Source organism: Arachis ipaensis, chromosome B05 (assembly GCF_000816755.2).
Source record: "Arachis ipaensis cultivar K30076 chromosome B05, Araip1.1, whole genome shotgun sequence".
NCBI lineage: Eukaryota > Viridiplantae > Streptophyta > Magnoliopsida > Fabales > Fabaceae > Arachis > Arachis ipaensis.
In genome coordinates this window covers 780,025-801,650 of record NC_029789.2, presented here as the reverse complement: position 1 = coordinate 801,650, position 21,626 = coordinate 780,025, and the positions used below count along the sequence as shown (strand labels likewise).

The following is a 21,626-nucleotide window of genomic DNA, read 5'->3' as shown; positions in this document are numbered from 1 at the left end:
TAATAACATGCGATGTTTTGTCATATGACCGAACAAAATCCCACATGCACTGGATACGGTATAGATACGATTAGGAAAAACAAATCACTTCCATCCTAAATTCCAAAGCAAATTTTGAAACACTAATATGCCGTATAATGACAAGTAACCACTAATGTTGCAACATTTGTCACCATTCTTTGTCTTAATTATTAAATATTACGGTACCAAAGGAGTAAAGTAATTTCTTTTTTTAACCAACAAACCGTGACTCAATGCAAAAACAAAAAAGAAATAGGAAAGCTCCCATTCTATTTGACAAGACGCAACAAAAACAGGGTTAATTAATCAGCATCGCACAAAGAACCAAAAGGGGTAAAAATAAAAGAAAGAAGCCTATTCCGCCAATATTGTCAATTCGTTTGTATTTTATTCTATGCCAAGCAAGATAAGCCTTTCGAATCAAATGATTATTTGCATACAAAAAAGTTTTTGGAATTTTCAAAATTAATCAAAAGGGAAAAAAGGGCATAAGGACAAAACAGAAGAAAACAGAACACTCTTCTTGCCTAATTAACTCTCATGTGGGTTTTTCACTCATTTTCTGTTTCCTTCCCTATGCTTAAAAGGCTCTAGCCGTCTGCTACCTCTTGTCGCTATTATCATGGCCTGGCCCATTACCATTTTTTTTCCTTTTTCTTTTTACATTTTATCTAAAAATTAATTTTTCACAAAAAAAATTCTCTATTCATAATTGCTTTCCCTCTATGTACTACAACATTACATTCTTCTTTCCTTTTTTTTTTTCCCAATAAAAGGAATATGAAAAATATTACAATTAAAATCTTGCATTCTCAAAGCCATGTAAGTCACTAACTCTGTCTGGCTTGCAAGATCGCAACAAGAGTGCACGAGCCGACGATAGGAGATGATAGGCTCCAGAGAAATCACCATGCTCAACAAGCCGGCTCGACTCAGCTACTGCTCGAGCAGTGACATGGAGGTTCCTAAGCCGCTCGATCTTGGGGCACGACGATCGTACGGTGTTGGGACGGGGAACAAGCATTGCATGCTCAACAGGGCTTGCAATCTCCTGCGTTAGCGGGTCCCTGTAGGATGATCGTACGGTCAGAACGTGGTGGGATCCAGCCGAAGCGGCGGGGACTTTAATCTCCAAGAGAAGCTCCCTCTCTTCTTCGGCGTAAAGATCGCCGATGCGGGTGGAACCCGGTACAAGAGATTCGGGTCGATATGTAAGTGAGTAAACCGCGGCGATCTCAACGGGGCGAGGCCGTGACACCACAGCTAACTGAATCCTAACGTCTTGAGCCACGACTTGTAACAAACTCCTAACGGTTTTAGCGAACGCGTCATCGTTGAGCGCGTGGCTGCACTCGCGCTCCCCCGGGAACCTAACCGCGTGGACAGGGACATCCAGTTGAGGCAAGCGCGTGGAGGAAATGAGCCATGATTTCTGAGAGTACGCGACGGAGCGTGAGTAGTTCGAGTCGGAGAGAACCACAATGCTGGCCACGGCGTTCTTCTCACGCCGGTCCTCGAGTACCTTAACGGCTTTCTTGAGGGCGTCGTTCATCACCGGAGCGCCGTCTCGGGACTGGTCAATCACCGCAAGCGCGTCAATGATGCGTCGAGCAGACCTCTGGCCTCCAGCGGTCATTCTCCGGAGCGGCAACAACCTCTTGGATCCGGCAGAGAATGCGACGATGGAGAGACGATCGGCGGAGCTGAGGGAGGAAATCACAAACCGCATCGAGCTCTTCATGAGTCGGAGCTTCGCGCCGGACATGGCTCCGCCGACGTCGAGGACCGCCACGAGGTCAACCGGAGATCTTCGAGTGGCCTTATGTAAAGGCGCCGCCGGCGCCTTCAGCTTTAGCACCACAGCGTAAGTCTCGTAGCTCCTATTCGCCGCCACGATCGCCGCCTCCGGCAATAAAGACATTTCAAGTCCCCTGATCCTCTCTTCCGGAGAGAAACTAACGAAAGGACTCACGTTGAACCCTTGGAACTCGTTTCTCTCGTCTTCTTGCTCATCTTCGTTCTCCGATTCAGGAATAGGGTTGAACCGCGCCACCGAAGTTGGAGACATGAGTGGCTCGTCGTCGTTATACACCTTCAACGACCTTGTTTTGGTGGCGGTTGCGGCGGCGGCGTCTCTGTTTGTTGCCTCTGAGGTGGTTTTGTTATTGTGCTTATTGTCTTCGTGGATAGCCAACACCGGAAGCTCCTTCCAGCACGTGCTGCAGACGGGGCACGTGAGGATTGGATTCTTCTTCGCTTGTGTAGCTATGCAAGGGAAGTGGAAGCTGTGGGAGCATTCGGCCGTGAAAATCGCCGTGCCTTGGCCACTCTTCACGCTCTGCATACATATTCCACATCGACTCTACACAAAAATTTTAAAGAAAAGGTTAGAACTTCCTGAACTTTGTATGTCAGTAAAAATAAGAGAAATTTTATGAATTTTTAGTGTATTACTTTGGATAACCGTAGAGTAGATTTGAATAGTGAGAAGCTTGATGGTGATTTTGGTGATGAAGGGTTTGAGAGTTGGAATAGCCTGGGGCTGAGGGTTGTTTGTTTCTTGGTGGTTTTGGGGTTGCTGCATTGAAGTTTAGGGCTGTTGGGGACGGAGCAAGTGGTTGCTCCGGTGGAAATTGAGGTTCGGCAACGGAGGCCCGGACCCGATGCTACAGGCTGGGACTGGAACCGTGGGGTTGAGGGATTAGAGAAAAATCCGAACTTGGAACTGATTTTGGGACTTTGATTATTGGTGCTGCTGTTATTGTTATTGTCACAATGTTGTTGTTGTTGTTTCTCGGTTACTACTTTGGGTTCTCTTTCTCTATGGATTGATGTGCAAAACGCTCTTCTCCACCCAGTAACCATTCTCTCTATGCCTTCGTTAAGGGGGGTAGTGTATGTTGATTCTAGCTCTTGTTTTCTTGATGGACGGAGGTGTTGGAGTGGAAGGAAGGAAAGAAGGAAGAGAGTTGAGTTTAGAAAGGGGAAAGGAGAGGGAGAAGGAGAAGAAATGGATTAGATTCAGAGACCCTTTTCATGTTGCTCTTTTCCATCTTTCTGTTTTGGTTTCTCACCCCTCTATTTATCTATGTAATCTTTGGGCCTAGGGTCTGTGTATATTTTTCTATAATTCTGTTTCGAGAGCCCCAAAAAGAGCACCCCCAACGGAAAGCCTTTGTTGTTGCTTCCAAATTCAAAACACTCGCCAATTTTGAGTGTATAATAACAAGTAACAATTATCAATTTATCATAATAAACCATGCTAGAGGAGAGCCTAGGAAAACTCCCCCATAGTTGGGAATATTTTATCCGGGAAATGTAAAATGAAAAAATTGTGAAAAAAAAAAAAAAATTTGGGGGGTGGTGCCTTGGGATTTTAACATGGGTAACTGGCAAGTGGAGGTTTTCACAACTACAGTAACAAGTCAACGCAAGCTTAGCTAGCTTAAAGGGTTGCTCTTTGGAATTGTGCAAATTCTGTGTCCCATTCCCACGTTATGGTCACCGACCCATGCAACAGTGAGAACTGAAGGGAAAAAAAAAAACCATCCCCATCCATATGGCATTCTGCAAGGGCCTCATTCATATCATGGTTTATTCTTGTTACTCTGATTCATCCCTTTCGCCTTAATCTTCGTCAGTTTTCCTTTTTCCCACAAACCACATATCAACTTCAAGAGATTTTGATTCTCTCTTTCTTCCCCCTTTTCTCATTTATATTTTCCAAACCTTATAATTTATTATTTTGGCTGATTGATTAAGTAATAGGCGGCAAGCTCGTCTCTTTCTTTGGGTGTCTCAATTTTTATTTGGAGATAAAAAAAACAAACTCTGCTGCTGGTAGAAATGATCTCAATTATTAAAGTCAAATTTCTAACCATTTAGTAAGCCATCATTGGCCAAAAAACATTAAATAAAAAAACTGCATGGGCATGAATCAGAATTACTATTTACTACTACCACCTCTGACGAGTTTCAATGAGCTGTAAAATGTACTGTGGAGTCTGGTGTTGCTTATGCAGCATTAAGTAGCTGAGCAAACTTTGTTGATGTTCCAGGTTCGTCCGCAGTGGGCTCCATTTCGTTGCCCTTTGATATTAATTTTGTGTGGGGAATTGTGATGTTCAGGACATAGGACCCGTCCTTCTCCAGCCAAGGGCAAACTCGTCATTGCACCTCTGCACCTCATTAATTACCATAACGACAATTAGTTCGTGTACCACTACTAGTAGGTCTTCGAATAATAGAATACAATAACGGCCATTGGTTCGGAGGCTTATTATTTTTTCTTCAATAATTATTATTGCACATCGATCCCTAGGAAATACCTAAACCAAAAAACACTGCTAGGAAATTGACCCCCCAGGCCACCACCAACGTTATTAAACCCCTATTTATCAGATTACATATAAATAACATAATCTTTTTAAATTACTTGCCCTGTCTTGTTCCTCTAGATTACATAATCTCTTTAAATATAAATGCTAGTTATTAATTTCATGAAGCCAATTGAGCTGTATCTCATATTCTCATTAGTGCCCCCTTTCCCCCCATCTTTTTATGGTACAGAAGTTGCTTCAGATACTTATTGTTTGAAATTTGCGGATTGGGACATGTCTTAATGACACAAAGCCACATAGAATTTGTCCTATGCTCCAACATCTCCGTTTATTGGGACTCAGTCTCTGGAGGGAAGTACATGGGAGCTGCCTAAAGAATTGCAATGTGGTAAGTAAAGTCAAGCTCATGCATTTATTTGAATCCCCATTGATCTGAACCGGAACCTGATTTATGTAAATGGGATGTCAATTTTCTCACTTGATCTTCAATATGGGAGATGTCCCAAATTCATTTTGTGATGTAGTAATTAATCTGACATCAGAAGGGAAAATAAGAAAACCATGTACACTTTCGTTAAAAAAAGAAGTTACAAAAAAAAAATCATCTATAATTGAGGATATAGAAAAAAATTAAATAAAATTGGACTTGATGAGCTGGTTCGACCAAAGCCGGTTTGCTAAGTAGATTGGATATACAAAAGTTGGTCTGAACCGGCCAATTTTACTCGCATTGATTAGATGTAGAGCTAGATTGGACCATGCTATATGTGATATAATTAATAACTAGCAAATGTTGCTCCATGAAATTCAAACTGTGTCCCTTGAGTCTTCAAGGCATACTCAACCATCACTAAGCTGCATTAGCTGTTCTGATCTTACTCTAAACTATTAGCAAGAGTGCACCTTTTAAATAATGTAAATAATTTGACAAAAGTAAGACACTGAGACACACCAGACACCACCATATTTTTATTTTGAATAACATTATTATGTTTTTTTATATTATTTTTAGCTAATAAAATTCAATTCAATTAATGACTTATGAGATGATTAAATTACTTTAATACTAAAAATCTTAGCAATCCGTTAATCAATAGGGATTTAGCCAACAACAAGCCAACAAATATTTTTAAATTGCATTCTATATTAGTTAAGAACTTTGTTAGGTAGACAATGACTTTTGAGAACAATGGATTCTAAATTTGGCCTAATAAAATAAAAATACACTAAACTCACAAATTACCCACTTAAATCTTAATATTAGGATAACTATTCGCATACCTAGTGAATTGAATATCCGATATATCTATTGTTCACATTGTTTAGTATTTTTATTATCTACCTATATTTTTCCAGCTGAAGAAAAAAATTATTAAAGATTAGAAGAACCATGCATGCAGCATTGTCGCATTGACGTTTCACAAACATGGAAACTTTAATTCTGAGATGTTCAGGAACTTATCACATTTGAAGTTAATAATGCTGACTTTGTTATGAGCTGATATGATATTAAAAAGTGAGGTCTATAATAATAAGAGAGCAGGTCTTCTTGCCTCGCTGCGTAAAAGTTCATACTCAGATTTTTCTCTTTGTAAAGTTGTTATCATTCTTCATAAAAGTAAATATTTAGTAATTTAATTTAATCTTGAAACCCTTCATCATCACCAAAATCATCTCCAATATAGTATGTAATGGTATAGGGTTTAGGTAGCTGTAGAAAGTAGACGTAAGAGTTGACTCACCCTCTTCCTCTCTTTCTCTGTTTTGCCTCTTTAAGCTAAGATATTGGTATTTGTATCTTTCCCACATTTAAACGTGATTTGATTCGTCTGCGTCCATTATCATCATATAGTAAGCTTTCTCTTTTTCTTTCTTCACTTTTGTTTACATAAACTCATTCAGAAATTCCATTTTGGTAACTTTGTTTTGTTAACTTTTTATTTTTAATATAATGAAAGGAATGGTGTATATCTGAATTATGGGGTGTATGGTAATTCACTGGCGTATGATGGTTATCCAAGAGAAATCGGACCGTTTGATTAGAGGTACTGAAAACCCGGGTCCGATTTGTGTACTGGCAGAAAATTCTGGGTCGGATTTTAAAAAATTTTGGGTCCAATTTGTACCCCTCTCTCTGCAATGAAATCAGACTCTCAAATTTGTATACTTTCTACAATTTTAAAAAACACCAAAAATTACAATGTTAAAGTATATTACCACTCCTCCTTCCATAATAAAAAAAATTAGCCTTGTTTTGTAAAGAATTGTATTGATAAAAAAATGTCCTAGAAAAATCTTTATGACAAAGTTGTAAATAAAATAGTAGCCAAAAAGTACATTAAGGACTGGTTTAATAAAATTTTTATTTTAAAAAATATGTAGCTTATTAAAATCAGTTTTCAAAAAGATTTTTTTTTAAGTTGTAACACCTAATTTGGTAAATCAGACTAAACATAATTCTCAATAAATACAAGCAATACCAATTATGTTTGGTTAAACCATTTTTAAAATTTTAAAAAATTATAATAGACATAAATATAAAGATAAATTTAGATATTTATTAATATATAAAGTTGTGTTACAATTTTTAATTTTGATAAGTACAATTTAACTTTAAAAAATATTCTTCATTTATTTTTATAAGCTGCAAAGCAGGGTTTTTTTTTATTTACCAAAAATTAAGCAAGACTTATTTTTAAAAGTTTTATCAAATTTAAGTTTAAGTAGCTCAAAGTTTTTTATTTTTCTATTGTTAGATAAATAAAAAATATATTTTAAACACTAATTTATAAAGATATGGAAAAATCTACTTGTGCAAATCAGCTTTAAATATTATGTTTTAGACACTCACTTTGTATTTTTTATTTTTAAAGAAAAGTAAATTAAGATTGGAAACAAAGGTGGAAATAATGTAGAATAACTAGTTACAATGTAAAGAAAAATTCTTCTTTCATGACCATGCATGATGCACTTAGATAAAAGTGTATGCCATTAATGATAGAGTAACATATAACACTATTTGAATAGCAAAAGTTCAAAAAATGAAATGTGTCTTAATTAGTTTGCGATTTTGTTTGTCTCCTCTCCTTTTATTTGACTTAAAAAAACCGAAGTACAGTTTTGTTGTATGTCTTATTTTCCTCAAAAATATACTATCATTCTATAATATGAAGCAATTATTAGTGACGCTTTTAGTAGCCTCTTCTAAATTTGTTGCGTTAATCGCTGCTAGATTCTATTTAGCAGCGATTTCTAAAAACCGCTGTTAAATGTCCGCCGCTATTTACCGATTTTTTTAGTGATGCGTGAATAAAATATATTATAGCCATATGAAAAATTAGTATATTTTTAATATATATTTTATAGAATAAATAATTTAATAATTAATTTTTTTATATACATCTAATATATGGTTGATGCATGGATTATACAACTATGATCCTGGAGCTATATATCTCCACTTTTTTTTATTTTAATCAAATAACAAAAATATATGAAGCTTAAATAATAGTAAAGCCATGTCATATGTACAATAATATAAAAAAGATGGTACTTCATAAACGTAATGCAGCATGATGTGAGAAGGACATTGATGGTGATCAACCAGCAAACAGGGTCACCCATATTGACATGTCATGAAATTATTATTGAGTTCTATATTATATAATAATATTTAATTAAGATAAAGATATTGCTATATAAGCTCATTGCTTTAGGCCTGTAATAATTGGTATTGGTAGGCCATGTCAATTCCAAACTAGTAGTAACCATGATATGATTCCAAACTTTTCTTTTATCCGTGGCCTTAAATTGTGCTCAATAATGAAAACATTGACGTTGCTATTTGGATTTTCTTTCCAGAGGAAACAATTCGAATCTTTTTTTTATTAGATTTCTCTAAAAACAGCTAAGTGCTAAGATCAACGTAGCCGATGAATTATTTTGCTAGAAACCAAATCAAATTAGTTGTACTGCCCATTCCATTTCTTGTTTATTTGTCACTTGGAGAGGGAAGCTAGAGGTTTCTTTTGTAATTGAGTTAAAATAAAAACATATGTGAGAATTAAATAGAAGAGAAAATGACAAATAAGTTTTTGACCTTCACAAAATTTGGACGGATCAGTCCCTGACGGAGGCATTTGGACGGAGGGACTGATCTGTCCAAATTTTGTGAAGGTCAGGAACTTAAAAGTATTTTTCAATGGTTAAGGACAAAAATGTCCACGGGATAAAAGTTCAGGACCTATTTGTCCTTTTCTCTAAAAAGAAAACACGGGATTTAGCAAATAAAAAAAAACATATAATTTGTATAAAAAAAAGTAAGCGACGTCAAGTTAATTTAAAGGTGAAAACTCATGTACAGTCAACTTCACGTAAAGTTAATAGTTGAAAATCGTTAGATAATTTGACTGATTAGACTAAATTTTTATCTAATGACGATCAGTTATCAACTTCACGTGAAGTCGACTGCAACTGAGTTTTCACCTAATTTAAAAAAATAAAAGTTTTCTCTTAACAAGTGATTCTTGTTAATACAGTAATTAATATTAAAATGAAAAGGCACGCGGAAAAACTTTTGAAAACTTCATTTAATTAAAAGCGTAAGAATTCAACTTGGTGTGTGAAAATGTAGCATTGACATTTGACTTTTGACATATGGAAATTTGGAAATGGAATTGGTCTTTATAAGTAACCTTTTTAGTTTACGACAAGCGAAGTATATGGCACCGCCATCCCCCACCGTGACGCCGTTAGTGAAGGCACGGCGTCTGTCAGTCAACCCTGCCGTGGCTGGTCAACTTCGTGGGCCGTACAATTACCGTATAAATTGACTTTCACCATTTTCAGTATCATCGTTAAGTTATTTAGTTTTCATTTACCTATAAAATGAATAAATTTTATGTTATCAATATTTCATTTTAAGAAAGTTGGTATTAAAATACAAAAAATATTAGTTATTTAATATTTTTCTTTATTCTAATTTTTCTTTTTGAACTAACTATCCAATTAAAATATATTAGTTATAAATATTAGATAATAATTTATTTTAAAAATTTACTTTTTATGATTTACTCTTTTTTATATGGATTAACGGTATACATGAAAAAGATATTAAATAATTTATTAAGTGAATAATATTACATCATGTTAGTGTGTTTAATACCATAATAATGTTGTCGATGAGTTATAATTCAAATGGGATAGTCTCTTCATATTCACCTAAGAGATCGCAGGTTCGAATCTACCCGAAGTGGATCCTCTCCAACGGAAAAAAAAACTGGATGCTGTCAAGTGTATAATCTAACCCTTCATTGTTTTTTCCTTTTATTTTAATTTTGGTCCCACTTATAGAATTAAAGGTGAGAGATCACACTTTATTCTCTCAAGTGTTTTTTCCACTGGAGAGGATCTATTTTCGAGTCNAAGCAGAATAACGTTACTGAGTAGATGCAAGCTCTCATAATTACCAAGGCCTTTTTTTTTTCAATTTACACATGATCCCAAAACATCTTGATAAGAAAAATAATATTAATTTTGATTCATTAGCCTCTCTTCTCCAACATGTCACACACTCATACATTGACCTTTGACTACACTCTACACACTAAACAATTTCAATTTTAAAATAATGTAGAATATTACCATTCATAATCAGCAATATCAATCCAAAAGGTTTCCTTTGTGACCACTAAACCTACCCCATCTTTCTTTTGACTTAACAATGGATAGTTTAATGACAATTCAAATTTGCATTATAATTAAAAATATAATACATACACAATCAAGCAGCCTAGAAATTAAATATATAAAGAAACTGATCAAGATATATTCCAATGCATCTGATATAAGACTAAAAAACATACACTTGCAAGAGATTTGAAAAGTGCTCTCTCCAATCATGGGTTGTAATGTGGCAAAGCTAAGAGAGCACACAAAGGTGGATGTGGATGTGTCATTTTTTTTCAAAATTTAATTGCATACCTTTGGACATGACATGAGTATGTATAACATTTTTTTAATGTTTAAATTAAAGAATACATCTTTCCACATGAAATTTGGACAGCCCCATATGAATGTAACTGACCCACATTGTCTAGGAAGTTTTAATAATGTATTTTTGAAATGATCAAGATGTATACATATAAAAAATTATTCTTTTCCCTTTAAATTTATTTCAATTTGAGATTGCATTGAAAGCTTCACATAGATTTGATTAAATTCCTTTGCCATCAATGTAACTAGCATCATGAGAGGATCAAGCGAATTGTCACCCCTTAAGGACTTCAGAATTAGTATACTAATACTAGTTTAAGTAACAAGTAACAACAATTGGGAACCACAAAAATCTACATGACTATTTACACCACAAATTAAATCTTTAGTTTTATTCAATTGAGGTATGTAGCCACATAAAATTAGGCAGATAGATATTATTAATTTTCACATGGTATCATTGCATAACAACTTTGTTGCAAGCAATTTGGCACTACCATGGTTGTGCCGTGCAAAGATCCCTCCAAAAACGACAGACACCAATGATAGGATTGCTTGACCTGACATGTCTCTAAATTAAAGCACCAAGGACACATATATAAACTAACACACACACAAGATTAATATCATACATCGTCCTCTTCCCTTGGCCTTTTATTTTGTTTCCACTACTAGAACGCACATGACTAGCGGTTAGACTTGTTAATTAATTCAATTAAGATTCATTCTCATACAATGCTATATTCGTTTATAATTAGAGCTCTTCAATTTTTGGTTTTAGTTCATTCTTTTCTGATAAAGTATCATAATTTATTTTTTATTGTTGTTGTTGAGTCACCCCCATACACATATATATTTAGCCAATCAAATGATTCCGTTTAAAGATAATAATGTCAATGAGTTATATATATATAGTCTTTATGAAATTTAAACAACCCTTTGTATAAGCAATCTAATTTCTAGGTATTGTGATGAGATAATCAAACTTTATATATAGTAATGTTAGTCAAAAACTAATTTGGGTTGGTCGAGTGGTCAGTTCACTCGTTTGCTTAAGCAAGTGTCGGAAGTTTGAATCCCGCTTTGTGTATGCAGCAACCCATTGACCAGCGGTAGACCCTTAAATGGAGTTCAAATCTGCGACGAATTAGTCATTGATCTGTCGGGTTGGAGAATACCGTGAAAAAAAAAGTAATGTTAGCCAAAAAATAACCTAAAGTTATTTTATTTCACTTGATATCTATAATTTCATACGTGTAACCTTTTTAATTATACATTTATTATTTGTTCTTGTATGATACCTGGAGGGAGAGCTCGGTCTCTGAGAATCGACGCCGAGTTGTTATTTTCAGTGCCGACCTTTGAGCTTTGTGGTAATCCGAGCTTTACTCCAGGAGGATGTCCAATCGCGTAGAGCTTTGAGCAAGAAACAGGGAGGGAGTGTACCTGCAAAGACACTCCGATCCGAAACTTAAGTCAGTATTGAGAATTCAATGTATCCTTTGAAGATAAAATAGGTCGGTTACGTTTCTATTGATTATCTGAATTGAAGAGCAATTAATAAGTTTTAATAAGTGATAATGTCTAGTCTTATTTCAAGATGTAGTCCGTTGAATTTGATTGTATGTAACGTATAACGGCGAGTTATAACGTAAAGTGTCGAGTTATAGTGCAAAATGCCGAATTATGATTCAGATTTGTAACGGCCGTATCATTATTATATCTAATATTACGTAATTATTTTACTGATAATTAAATAATACAAAATAAAATAATTTTAAACTAATTTTCTGTTATCTTGCAAATATTTTTATAATAATTGTTACTTAAAATTCACATGGTTAAAGGAACAGGGATAATATAGGTCAGGTTCCACAAATTTAGTACACTAGTTATTAGGGGGGACAATAATGGTTCAATATTTGTGTATGTAGAATGAGAGGTTTAAAGGGATGATAGTGTTTGTGTGGCTGCCATAATTGGAGCACATGCCTTGGCCCTTAAAATGTTAGGATCACCCACCAACCAATTATAAATAATCACATTGCATTATAATGGAACACTAGACTCCAAGGATTTTCATATATATATACCAGCATTAATTATATGCCTTAGTATTTGGCTGGTTTAAAAAGCAAAAACAACATACCTCTGAATCTCTTTTCAACACAACTCAATCATTATTTTTTGTTCTACCTTTTTACCCTTATCCATATTCATAATTCAATAGTATGGATCGAAAAGAATTAGTTAATTTTCACCATAATAAATAGGGTTAGATATTATAAAATACACAATATTAGATCTAGTTAGTTAGTTATCATGATAAGATCGATAGGATTATTGGAGATCAAAATTTTATTTAAGAGTTTAATGATAGCTATTTGATATGAAATATAACGAAAATATTTAATAACAAAAAAAATTAACTAAAAATAATGAGAATTTCAAAATTTATTTTATTTAAAATTTATTAATTAATTAATTACTAAATAAAATAAGTTTTAGCTTGATTTTTTTTTCCTCTCTAAGATTATTGTTGATTATATACATGTTATAACGAAGGCTTTATTTATTGTGTTTTATCACATGTATGTTATGAGTTAAGTAATGCAGTTAATTGTGAAATTAAAATAATTCCTTTGTGGAACAAATAACAGACTGAAAGAAGATATTGTATCATTTGCTCCATGCAAGTAGCTTTTAAGTACCATAATAAGTTTATCAGAAATTATTTTTTATATAGAATATATATTGGTATATTTACTCAATACTAAAGAGGGAGTGTTTTGTTACGTTGTAGGAGTCAGGTTTAACACGTTGAAGAGCGTGGTGACAGGGTCCCTCAGAGACATGGCAATTCTCCAGCAACATGCAGAAGGGCGTGGTGAAGTGGTGGGCAGGAATGGGTGGCAACACACAGGGAGCGTGTTGCCTCTGAATCTTGGCGAACGATAGTGAGAGGTTAGAGTCTTTCAGACTCTGGAACAAATGTGAGAGGAATTATGTCACTAAAAGAACTCTGATCAACTACTTCTTTATAAACCCCAGTCAAAGTCTTCCTTCTGCAGAGCTAAGCCTTGAAGCAGGCCCTTAAGACTGACTGCGCTTTAGTCCTTCAAGCACCATATTCTTCCTCCCCGACGGCCAACCCATTCCAATCCTATCAAAAGTTCCGAGGCTTTGTTATTGAGAACAACTTTAGCTACTAACTTTTAGTTATCATACTTTTCTGTATATATAGAGGGCTAAGATTCCTAAAGAATAGGTCTCCGTTCGTTTTTGAGGAGCCTACAGCAACACGGGGGAGGAGGCGTGTTGCAAGTGGTCTGCATGCAGGGACAGCTCCCCCACTCTGTAACCAGCGACTCTCATTAAAACTCTATAAATTGAGCATCTTGGTGAAACGTATCATTTGTGAAGTGTGTGTGTGTTATACTGAAAAAGAAGAAGAAGATAGACTGAAGAAGAAGGGTAAAATAAAAAGTTAATCGTGTGTTGTGATGTGAAGTGTGTGTGTTATACTGAGAGTTAGGATTTAGGTGTGTTTAAAAAAAAAAACTATAAAAAAAATTATTAATTTGTGGTGATTAAAAATCGTACATAATTAAACGACACCTGAAGAACATATCAATTATTTGGATTATCCAATTTATGTAAGTTGATAAATTTTATTATTTTCTGTATTTAAATTAAATTTTTTTAATTTTTGTTGTTGTTAGTATTATATGAAAATATAATATTATTATTTTAGTATTATTATTTTTTTGTATTTTATTAATATTTTTGAATAATAAAAAAATTGTCCAATATAATTATATTTTATTTTATATAAATACAAATATCATTTATATTTTTTATTTTTGAATAAAAATATTATTTATATTTATTTATTTTCGAATATAAATATTATTAAATATTTTATATATTTTCGAAAATAAATATTATTTATATTTATTTATTTTCGAATATAAATATTATTAAATATTTTATATATTTTCGAAAATAAATATTATTTATATTTATTTATTTTCGAATATAAATATTATTAAATATTTTATATATTTTCGAAAATAAATATTATTTATATTTATTTATTTTCGAATATAAATATTATTAAATATTTTATATATTTTCGAAAATAAATATTATTTATATTTATTTATTTTCGAATATAAATATTATTAAATATTTTATATATTTTCGAAAATAAATATTATTTATATTTATTTATTTTCGAATATAAATATTATTAAATATTTTATATATTTTCGAAAATAAATATTATTTATATTTATTTATTTTCGAATATAAATATTATTAAATATTTTATATATTTTCGAAAATAAATATTATTTATATTTATTTATTTTCGAATATAAATATTATTAAATATTTTATATATTTTCGAAAATAAATATTATTTATATTTATTTATTTTCGAATATAAATATTATTAAATATTTTATATATTTTCGAAAATAAATATTATTTATATTTATTTATTTTCGAATATAAATATTATTAAATATTTTATATATTTTCGAAAATAAATATTATTTATATTTATTTATTTTCGAATATAAATATTATTAAATATTTTATATATTTTCGAAAATAAATATTATTTATATTTATTTATTTTCGAATATAAATATTATTAAATATTTTATATATTTTCGAAAATAAATATTATTTATATTTATTTATTTTCGAATATAAATATTATTAAATATTTTATATATTTTCGAAAATAAATATTATTTATATTTATTTATTTTTGAATATAAATATTAAATGTATTTATTTATAATATTTAAATAAATAAATGTTTTTTATTTATGATTAGAAATAACAATATTTTATATTTATGTAAATTATTATTATTATAAATATTTATTTCTAATAATTTTTATTTATTTAAACTAATATTTAGTGAATAAATATATTTTTGTTGAACCAGTCAAACAGGAATTTGATGGTTCGTAAACTGGATCTGCGGTAGACGTGGAATCCGATGGTCGAAAATTATTTACACTCAACGGAATTCTATCACGTCTCTAGGATTGGGTTCATAAAAGGATTTTACCCTTTATTAGCTGCTTTGGTGGAAAGGTGGAGGCCAGAAACTCATACCTTTGTATTGTCGGTGGGTGAGGTTACTGTGATACTGGAAGATTTGCTCATATATTTGGCCTACCCATTGGTGGAGAGTATATGAGCGGCTGGACAGATAGTAGTAGCGACTTCCTACAGAGTCAGAGTATCGCGATATTCGGTCACGAATCGGTTATCAGTAGTTCTTCGAAATCTTATATAAAGCCGGGTTGGGTTCGAGGTATCAGAGACGCAAAGCCATTGGACACTGAGGAGTCTATTAAGAGATATGTCAGATGCCGGATTTTCTGTTTGTTGGGTTCGGCCCTATTCACGGATAAGTCGACCGCATATGCCCACGCGAAGTATCTACCATTACTTCGCGATTTTGAGCGGATCCATACTTATAGTTGAGGGGCAACATGTCTCGTGCATCTTTACAGAGTACTATGCCGTGCATCACGGTATGATACTAAGGAGATGGATGATCCTCTTAATCTGTTGTTTGTTTGGGCATGAGAGCGGTTGCCGTGTATTACACCCGTACGCAGACAGTCCTTTCCACCGGCTGAGATACCAGTTGCCATGAGGTAACAGTTCCTATTTTAGTCCTGCATTATATTGACAATGCATATTTGATTGACGGTATCCTTTTTTAATTTTTTCAATGAACCATATTTCAGATGGAGTTATTCCTATCGGAGGCCGAAGCTCAGCGTGGTTATCGAAGACCGTAGCAATATTTAGGCAGGAAGTAGACTACATGGACGAGGTAAATATTTAGGGTTCGTATGATTCACGTATCCAAACATTAAGATTAAGGTTCTAATTTTCTAATAATATATGACAATTTGTGTGGCGGCCGTACGAAGGGTTGATTATACCTGACGAGTTATATGGACATCTTGAGGTGTGTGATATCGTTGCTCCGTTATTGTCATTCAAGTGTGTCGAATGACACTCTGCGAACCGAGTGATGCGTCAGTTTGGGTATACACAACCCCCTTTCCCCGCGCTGGTAGCAAAAGACATTCTATCAAGAGAGCATTGCATCACTCTTCGCGGAGTGCATCTTTATGACTGGACAGTTTTATATGGGGATGGATAGAGGAATGGGGCAACCTTGATTAGACTTCCGCAATTATAGATTTGACTTTGATGGACGGGTCAGTCTCTACTAATGGCCTTATAGCCTCAGCAATTATGTCCGAGTCCAACATGGAATGATCCTATTAAATCGTTTCCATGGTGCACGTGTGCTTACAGTTGTATCTTCGTATTTCCCAACAACCTTTTTTCCGTATCAAGCTGACTTGGATAAGCCAGCCGCACCCACGCCCATACGTCTTGCATTTTGCATAGAACGTCTGTGGTTCGGACTCATAAACATTATCGACTCCTCTAGAAATAGTATAACTTCTGATTGCTGCGACGACAGACTTTCTAGAACTATACACATTCCGATCCTGAACTGCCCGTCCTCAGGGTTAGCAACACCTACAGAAAGCAGAAATCATCATTTATTGATCCATAAAAAATATAAAAAACACAAAAATATATTATTCACTCATCACGTACCTATGTTTGCATATTTCAAAAATTTCAGTGCATTCATGACGTCAAGATCCAAATTACGCATAAAAGGTGGGACGTTCATCGGTTGACTAACTGCGGGATGAACCACAACATTCTCCGCTGCTACCTCGACTCCCACATCACCATCCTCGTCTTCGTCGCCGGCTTCATAAGTGGCTTCGAAGTCCTCTTCCCTGTCATTGTTCATTCCTTCGTACACTGCAACTCTATCATCCTCTATATCTAAATCATTTTGAATCCCATCTGTCTCTACATTTTCAAACTCAACATACAGCTCAATCTGTGGCTGTCGCATCTGAGTCTCCGGTGAATTTGGAACATATTTCGCATACTTGCTTCGTCAACGATCGGCATAATATCAAACTGTATTAGACCACCAAAAATTATAACTAGATTACGGTACAAAATACTGCTCACTCTCCTCAACATAGCGTTCTCCATGCTTTGACAGATACCGTTTTAAAGCTCCATTAACGTTATGGTGCATGGAAACACAATCGAAAATGGATTCTGACACACAAACATCACTCCTTCATGAGTATTCCGTATAATCTCACCGTTGCGATACACTATCAAATTTGCGGTACCCTCCATTACACTAGCAACACAATCAATGAACACTCTTCTTTGCAATGAAAATCCCCCCCACTTTTTGATTCATCAGTCAATGACAGTTTGCCATGGATAACACGCCCCGTCCCCATGCTGACTCAGCACGCCCCCATGTGCTGCAGTCCCATGCAACCAAACTTCACCACGTGGCAATCATTCCCCCACGTGCTGCATTCAACACGCCCCCGCCTCGTGTTGGGGCTTTCATCTGACACTTCCCCTAATTTGTAAATACACTGATTGCACTTATTTCTAACTAAAACACCAGTAATAAACCCATAACCAATTTTTTTACCCTAAATTTACATTATTATATTATATTGTTTACTCTATCTATTTTAAAATAACTATTGTTTTGAATTCTTCATATATTAAAAATTCATGTATTTATATTTATTTCATATTTAAATAACAGTTTTTTTAGGTAAATACAATCTAACCTTCTCTAAATTAGAGAATAAATTACCCTTTGTGATATATCTTCTTTTTATCAATTGAAATAAAATTAATTGATTTATCATGATTAACTTTAACTTTAATCTAATCTAAATTTTGTTAATTGAATTAATTAATCATGATGTAAATTTTTTTGTAAATTATAGCATGTCATAAAGAATAGTTTACCCTCAAATTTAGAGAAGATTGGGTAAAATTTAATTTTTTTTTAACGTTCGAAAAAATTTTCAAAACGACAATTATTTTTAAAAGAAAGCAAGGATATGTCAACCCTTTTACTCCAAAATCCAAATTGAATGAGACTACGCTACGGAGAAGATCAATGATATAAGGAAGGACACATGTTGATTATTTCATCTTCAAAACTATCTGTGTCAATTATATTGATGCAAATATATAATGGTTGACGCAGCAAAAGCAATGAATGTAGAGAATGTTGATGATGTCAGATAGTTTTCAAAACAACTGTATGGGACCTTAACTTTGTGATTATGATCAGAACGACATTGACACGTAACATAAGACATTCCATATGGAATGGATGAAGAACAAACACGTATGGGAATTATTGTACAACACGGAAAGCAATTTTTAGAAAGAAAGAGATTTGATTGTTGCCTAATAAGCTTATTTTCCGGTTCGTGTATGGAGAATATATATTTATAAATGATTATTATTTTTCGAAGCCTCTAGGATAATATAATAATTCATGCATCAATGCAATGGATATCTGTCTCTGCCTTTCATTTTTATTTGACTTAGACACTTTTTAATTTTATTATGGAGGTGAGGATGGTGTAGGATTTCGTTATGAAATTCAGGTGTGTTTTACATGTATGTGGTGTCAGTAGAAGAGAAATTGGACTGAAAGGGACCATATTAGACAGTCCGATTTGCTCCAATAATACAAATTTTAAAAAAAAAATTAACTATACATAGAACACGGACCGTTCGATTTGCTTTGTCGAAAATTCAAAATTTCTCTACTTACAACTCAGACCTTCCGACTTGATCATCACATTTTTCATACACACAACTCGTATGGTCCGAGTTCGTAGTTTTCATAACCGAAAAAATGAGCCATTTCTTGACTCGGGCGACTACCAAATTATTTTCTTTAATAAAATTTTCATTTTAGTCTTTCATATGTCACGATTTTGGATCCATTCTAATATAATTATGTCGGTCCTCAAATTTACTCAATATCTTGAGTTAATATCAAGTTAGTCTAACCTTTAATATTTCATAAGAAAGTTAAAAATATAAAAAAAAAAATTTTGATAAAAAAAAATGTTTTATTACTCAAATATTTTTTATAAATAACTCACATTTAAATAATAAAGTGTTCATTCTACTAAAATTTCATTTTCAATGTAGATAGGTCCTCTTCATTCATCACCCATGCACAGCTTTGACTCTTCAAACAAAAGATATATGTGAAAGTGATAGATATCCTTCTAATTTCTTGATGGATATGGTGATGAGAATGTGACCATTGCTCACACTCTAGCTCTAATGACTCATGTTAGGTATAATTCAGATAGACCTAGAGAGACAACAGGTTAGCTTTAATTTGATAATGCTAATGGGTGAATGTTCTTAGATATATGTTTAGTTAATCATTAATGTTTCCAAAAGATTAAAAATGATGACAATTTGATATACAAGCATTTCATGTTAATGCAAGTTTGAAAAATGGTTGCGTTCAAAGAGTGTAATATAAGCGGTTTAAAGTTTGGATCTGTTCTTGCTGAGTTTGGTCGGTGTATCGCTCGTCCATCGATGAATGTCTTCAAGCTTCTCATCGGGATGAGTTATACGTCGACAAGGAGAGAACAAGGGAATGGATACCTGCAAAAGATACTCCGACGCTAAAGTCAGTAAGTGTTTAAGAGGTATAAGAATAATTTTACGAATATAGAATGTAAGGCATGAAATAGAAGTTATCATGTGTTGTATATTATAATAATTCTATGAATATAGAATGTATATAGAATATATCTAAAATTTCTCTAGAATCTATCTAGAATGTGTATAGAATATATCTAGAATATGTATAGAATATTCGGTGTATATAGAAATTGGTGCCTTTTATAGGCATAGAGTTGATTAATAGAGTTGATGGTATGACCGTTGATCATTAAGTCAGAATAATGGTCATTAAATCGATAATGAAAGTATCGATTACAGAATGAATGATAATTAAGGCCGAGTTATAACTTATAATGCACAATAAAGATCGAGTTATACGGTGACGGATCAGGTTCCAAACCTATATTCTTATATTATTACAAACAATGTCAATAAAGCTGGGTAATTCTATCTAGGTTTGGACACCATGATGTGCATAAAGAATTAAGATGCCTACTCTTTCTTTTTCTTTTCTTTTTTTTCCCTTTCTTTATTCATATTTTTCACCAGGTGGTGGTGGTGCACATAATAGAGCTACATTATTAAAAATGGGGTTAAACAATAACAAGAAGAAATAAATAAAATTTGAACTTTATATCACATACTGGTAAGAACCCAAGAATATTCAAAGAAGCAACAAGTGATACTCAACTTCAATGAATCAATAATTGATACTTCCAATCTCACTAGTACAGCTTTCCTCCACTAATTAATTAGGTAATGATTACAACTACAATTATTAATTAGTCCTAAGAAAAAACACTTTTGCTTTTCTACTAAGTAGATTATATCTCCTATTATTTAGCTTTTTCAAGATTATGTATTTGGATTGTTATATGACAAGAGGTGAAAAGGGGTCATTCAGTTTAAATCAAAGACACATACAAACCTTTGTGATAATTCTCTTGAAACTTCTATATATAACAAGCAAGAATTTTAACGTTGTGTTGGTTCAAGCAATAATGCTGTCTAGTAATTAAGGTTCCTATTATAAGGAATCCGATTATCATTAATCATACTTATTATATGTAGCGTTTGTTTTTAGATATTCAAACTGAGATAAACGGATTCAGTATTATATTTAGTGGTAGAAATTAGAACGAACATTTCAGAAAGAATATTGACAAATATCAACTAGAATATATTTATTTATATAATAAAAACAAATTACTAAAAATATAATCAAATTCGATTTATATTAATATTTCATTTTTTTTTTCGAATTTGAATTCATTTGTTTTTCGCGATTCTATGTTTTCAACACTAAACTAATATTGACAACGGTATTCAAATCTGAATCCTCTAGCCTAGGTTGCACAAAAAAATTATTGAATTGAAATTCAAAGTCCAGGAGGAGTTTTAGAGAATTCAAAAAGGTCTGTTGAGCGCCTATATCTTATGTCATAATAGATTCGAACACTTGCCCCTGATTAACTTCCGGATCATAATTGTTCTTCTTGATATTCAAAATTTTATTACCTCCAGTATCTCCAAAAACTGAGAACATAAAGTACTAAAATTTTTAGAAACAAAAAACTAAAATTTTAATATTACTTTTTAAAAATATATTTATTTAACTATTTAAATTCCAAATTTACC

The 21,626-nt window shown here is 33.1% G+C and overlaps 1 protein-coding gene across 1 annotated transcript; it reads right to left on the bottom strand.

Annotated features, from left to right (window-relative positions):
* Positions 671-3,325, bottom strand: LOC107639911. Its single transcript, XM_021122741.1, has 2 exons — positions 2,476-3,325; positions 671-2,383 (listed from the first exon to the last, which is right to left on the bottom strand). Exons 1-2 carry the CDS (start codon positions 2,884-2,886, stop codon positions 818-820), a joined length of 1,977 nt encoding a protein of 658 aa, XP_020978400.1. The 5' UTR covers positions 2,887-3,325; the 3' UTR covers positions 671-817.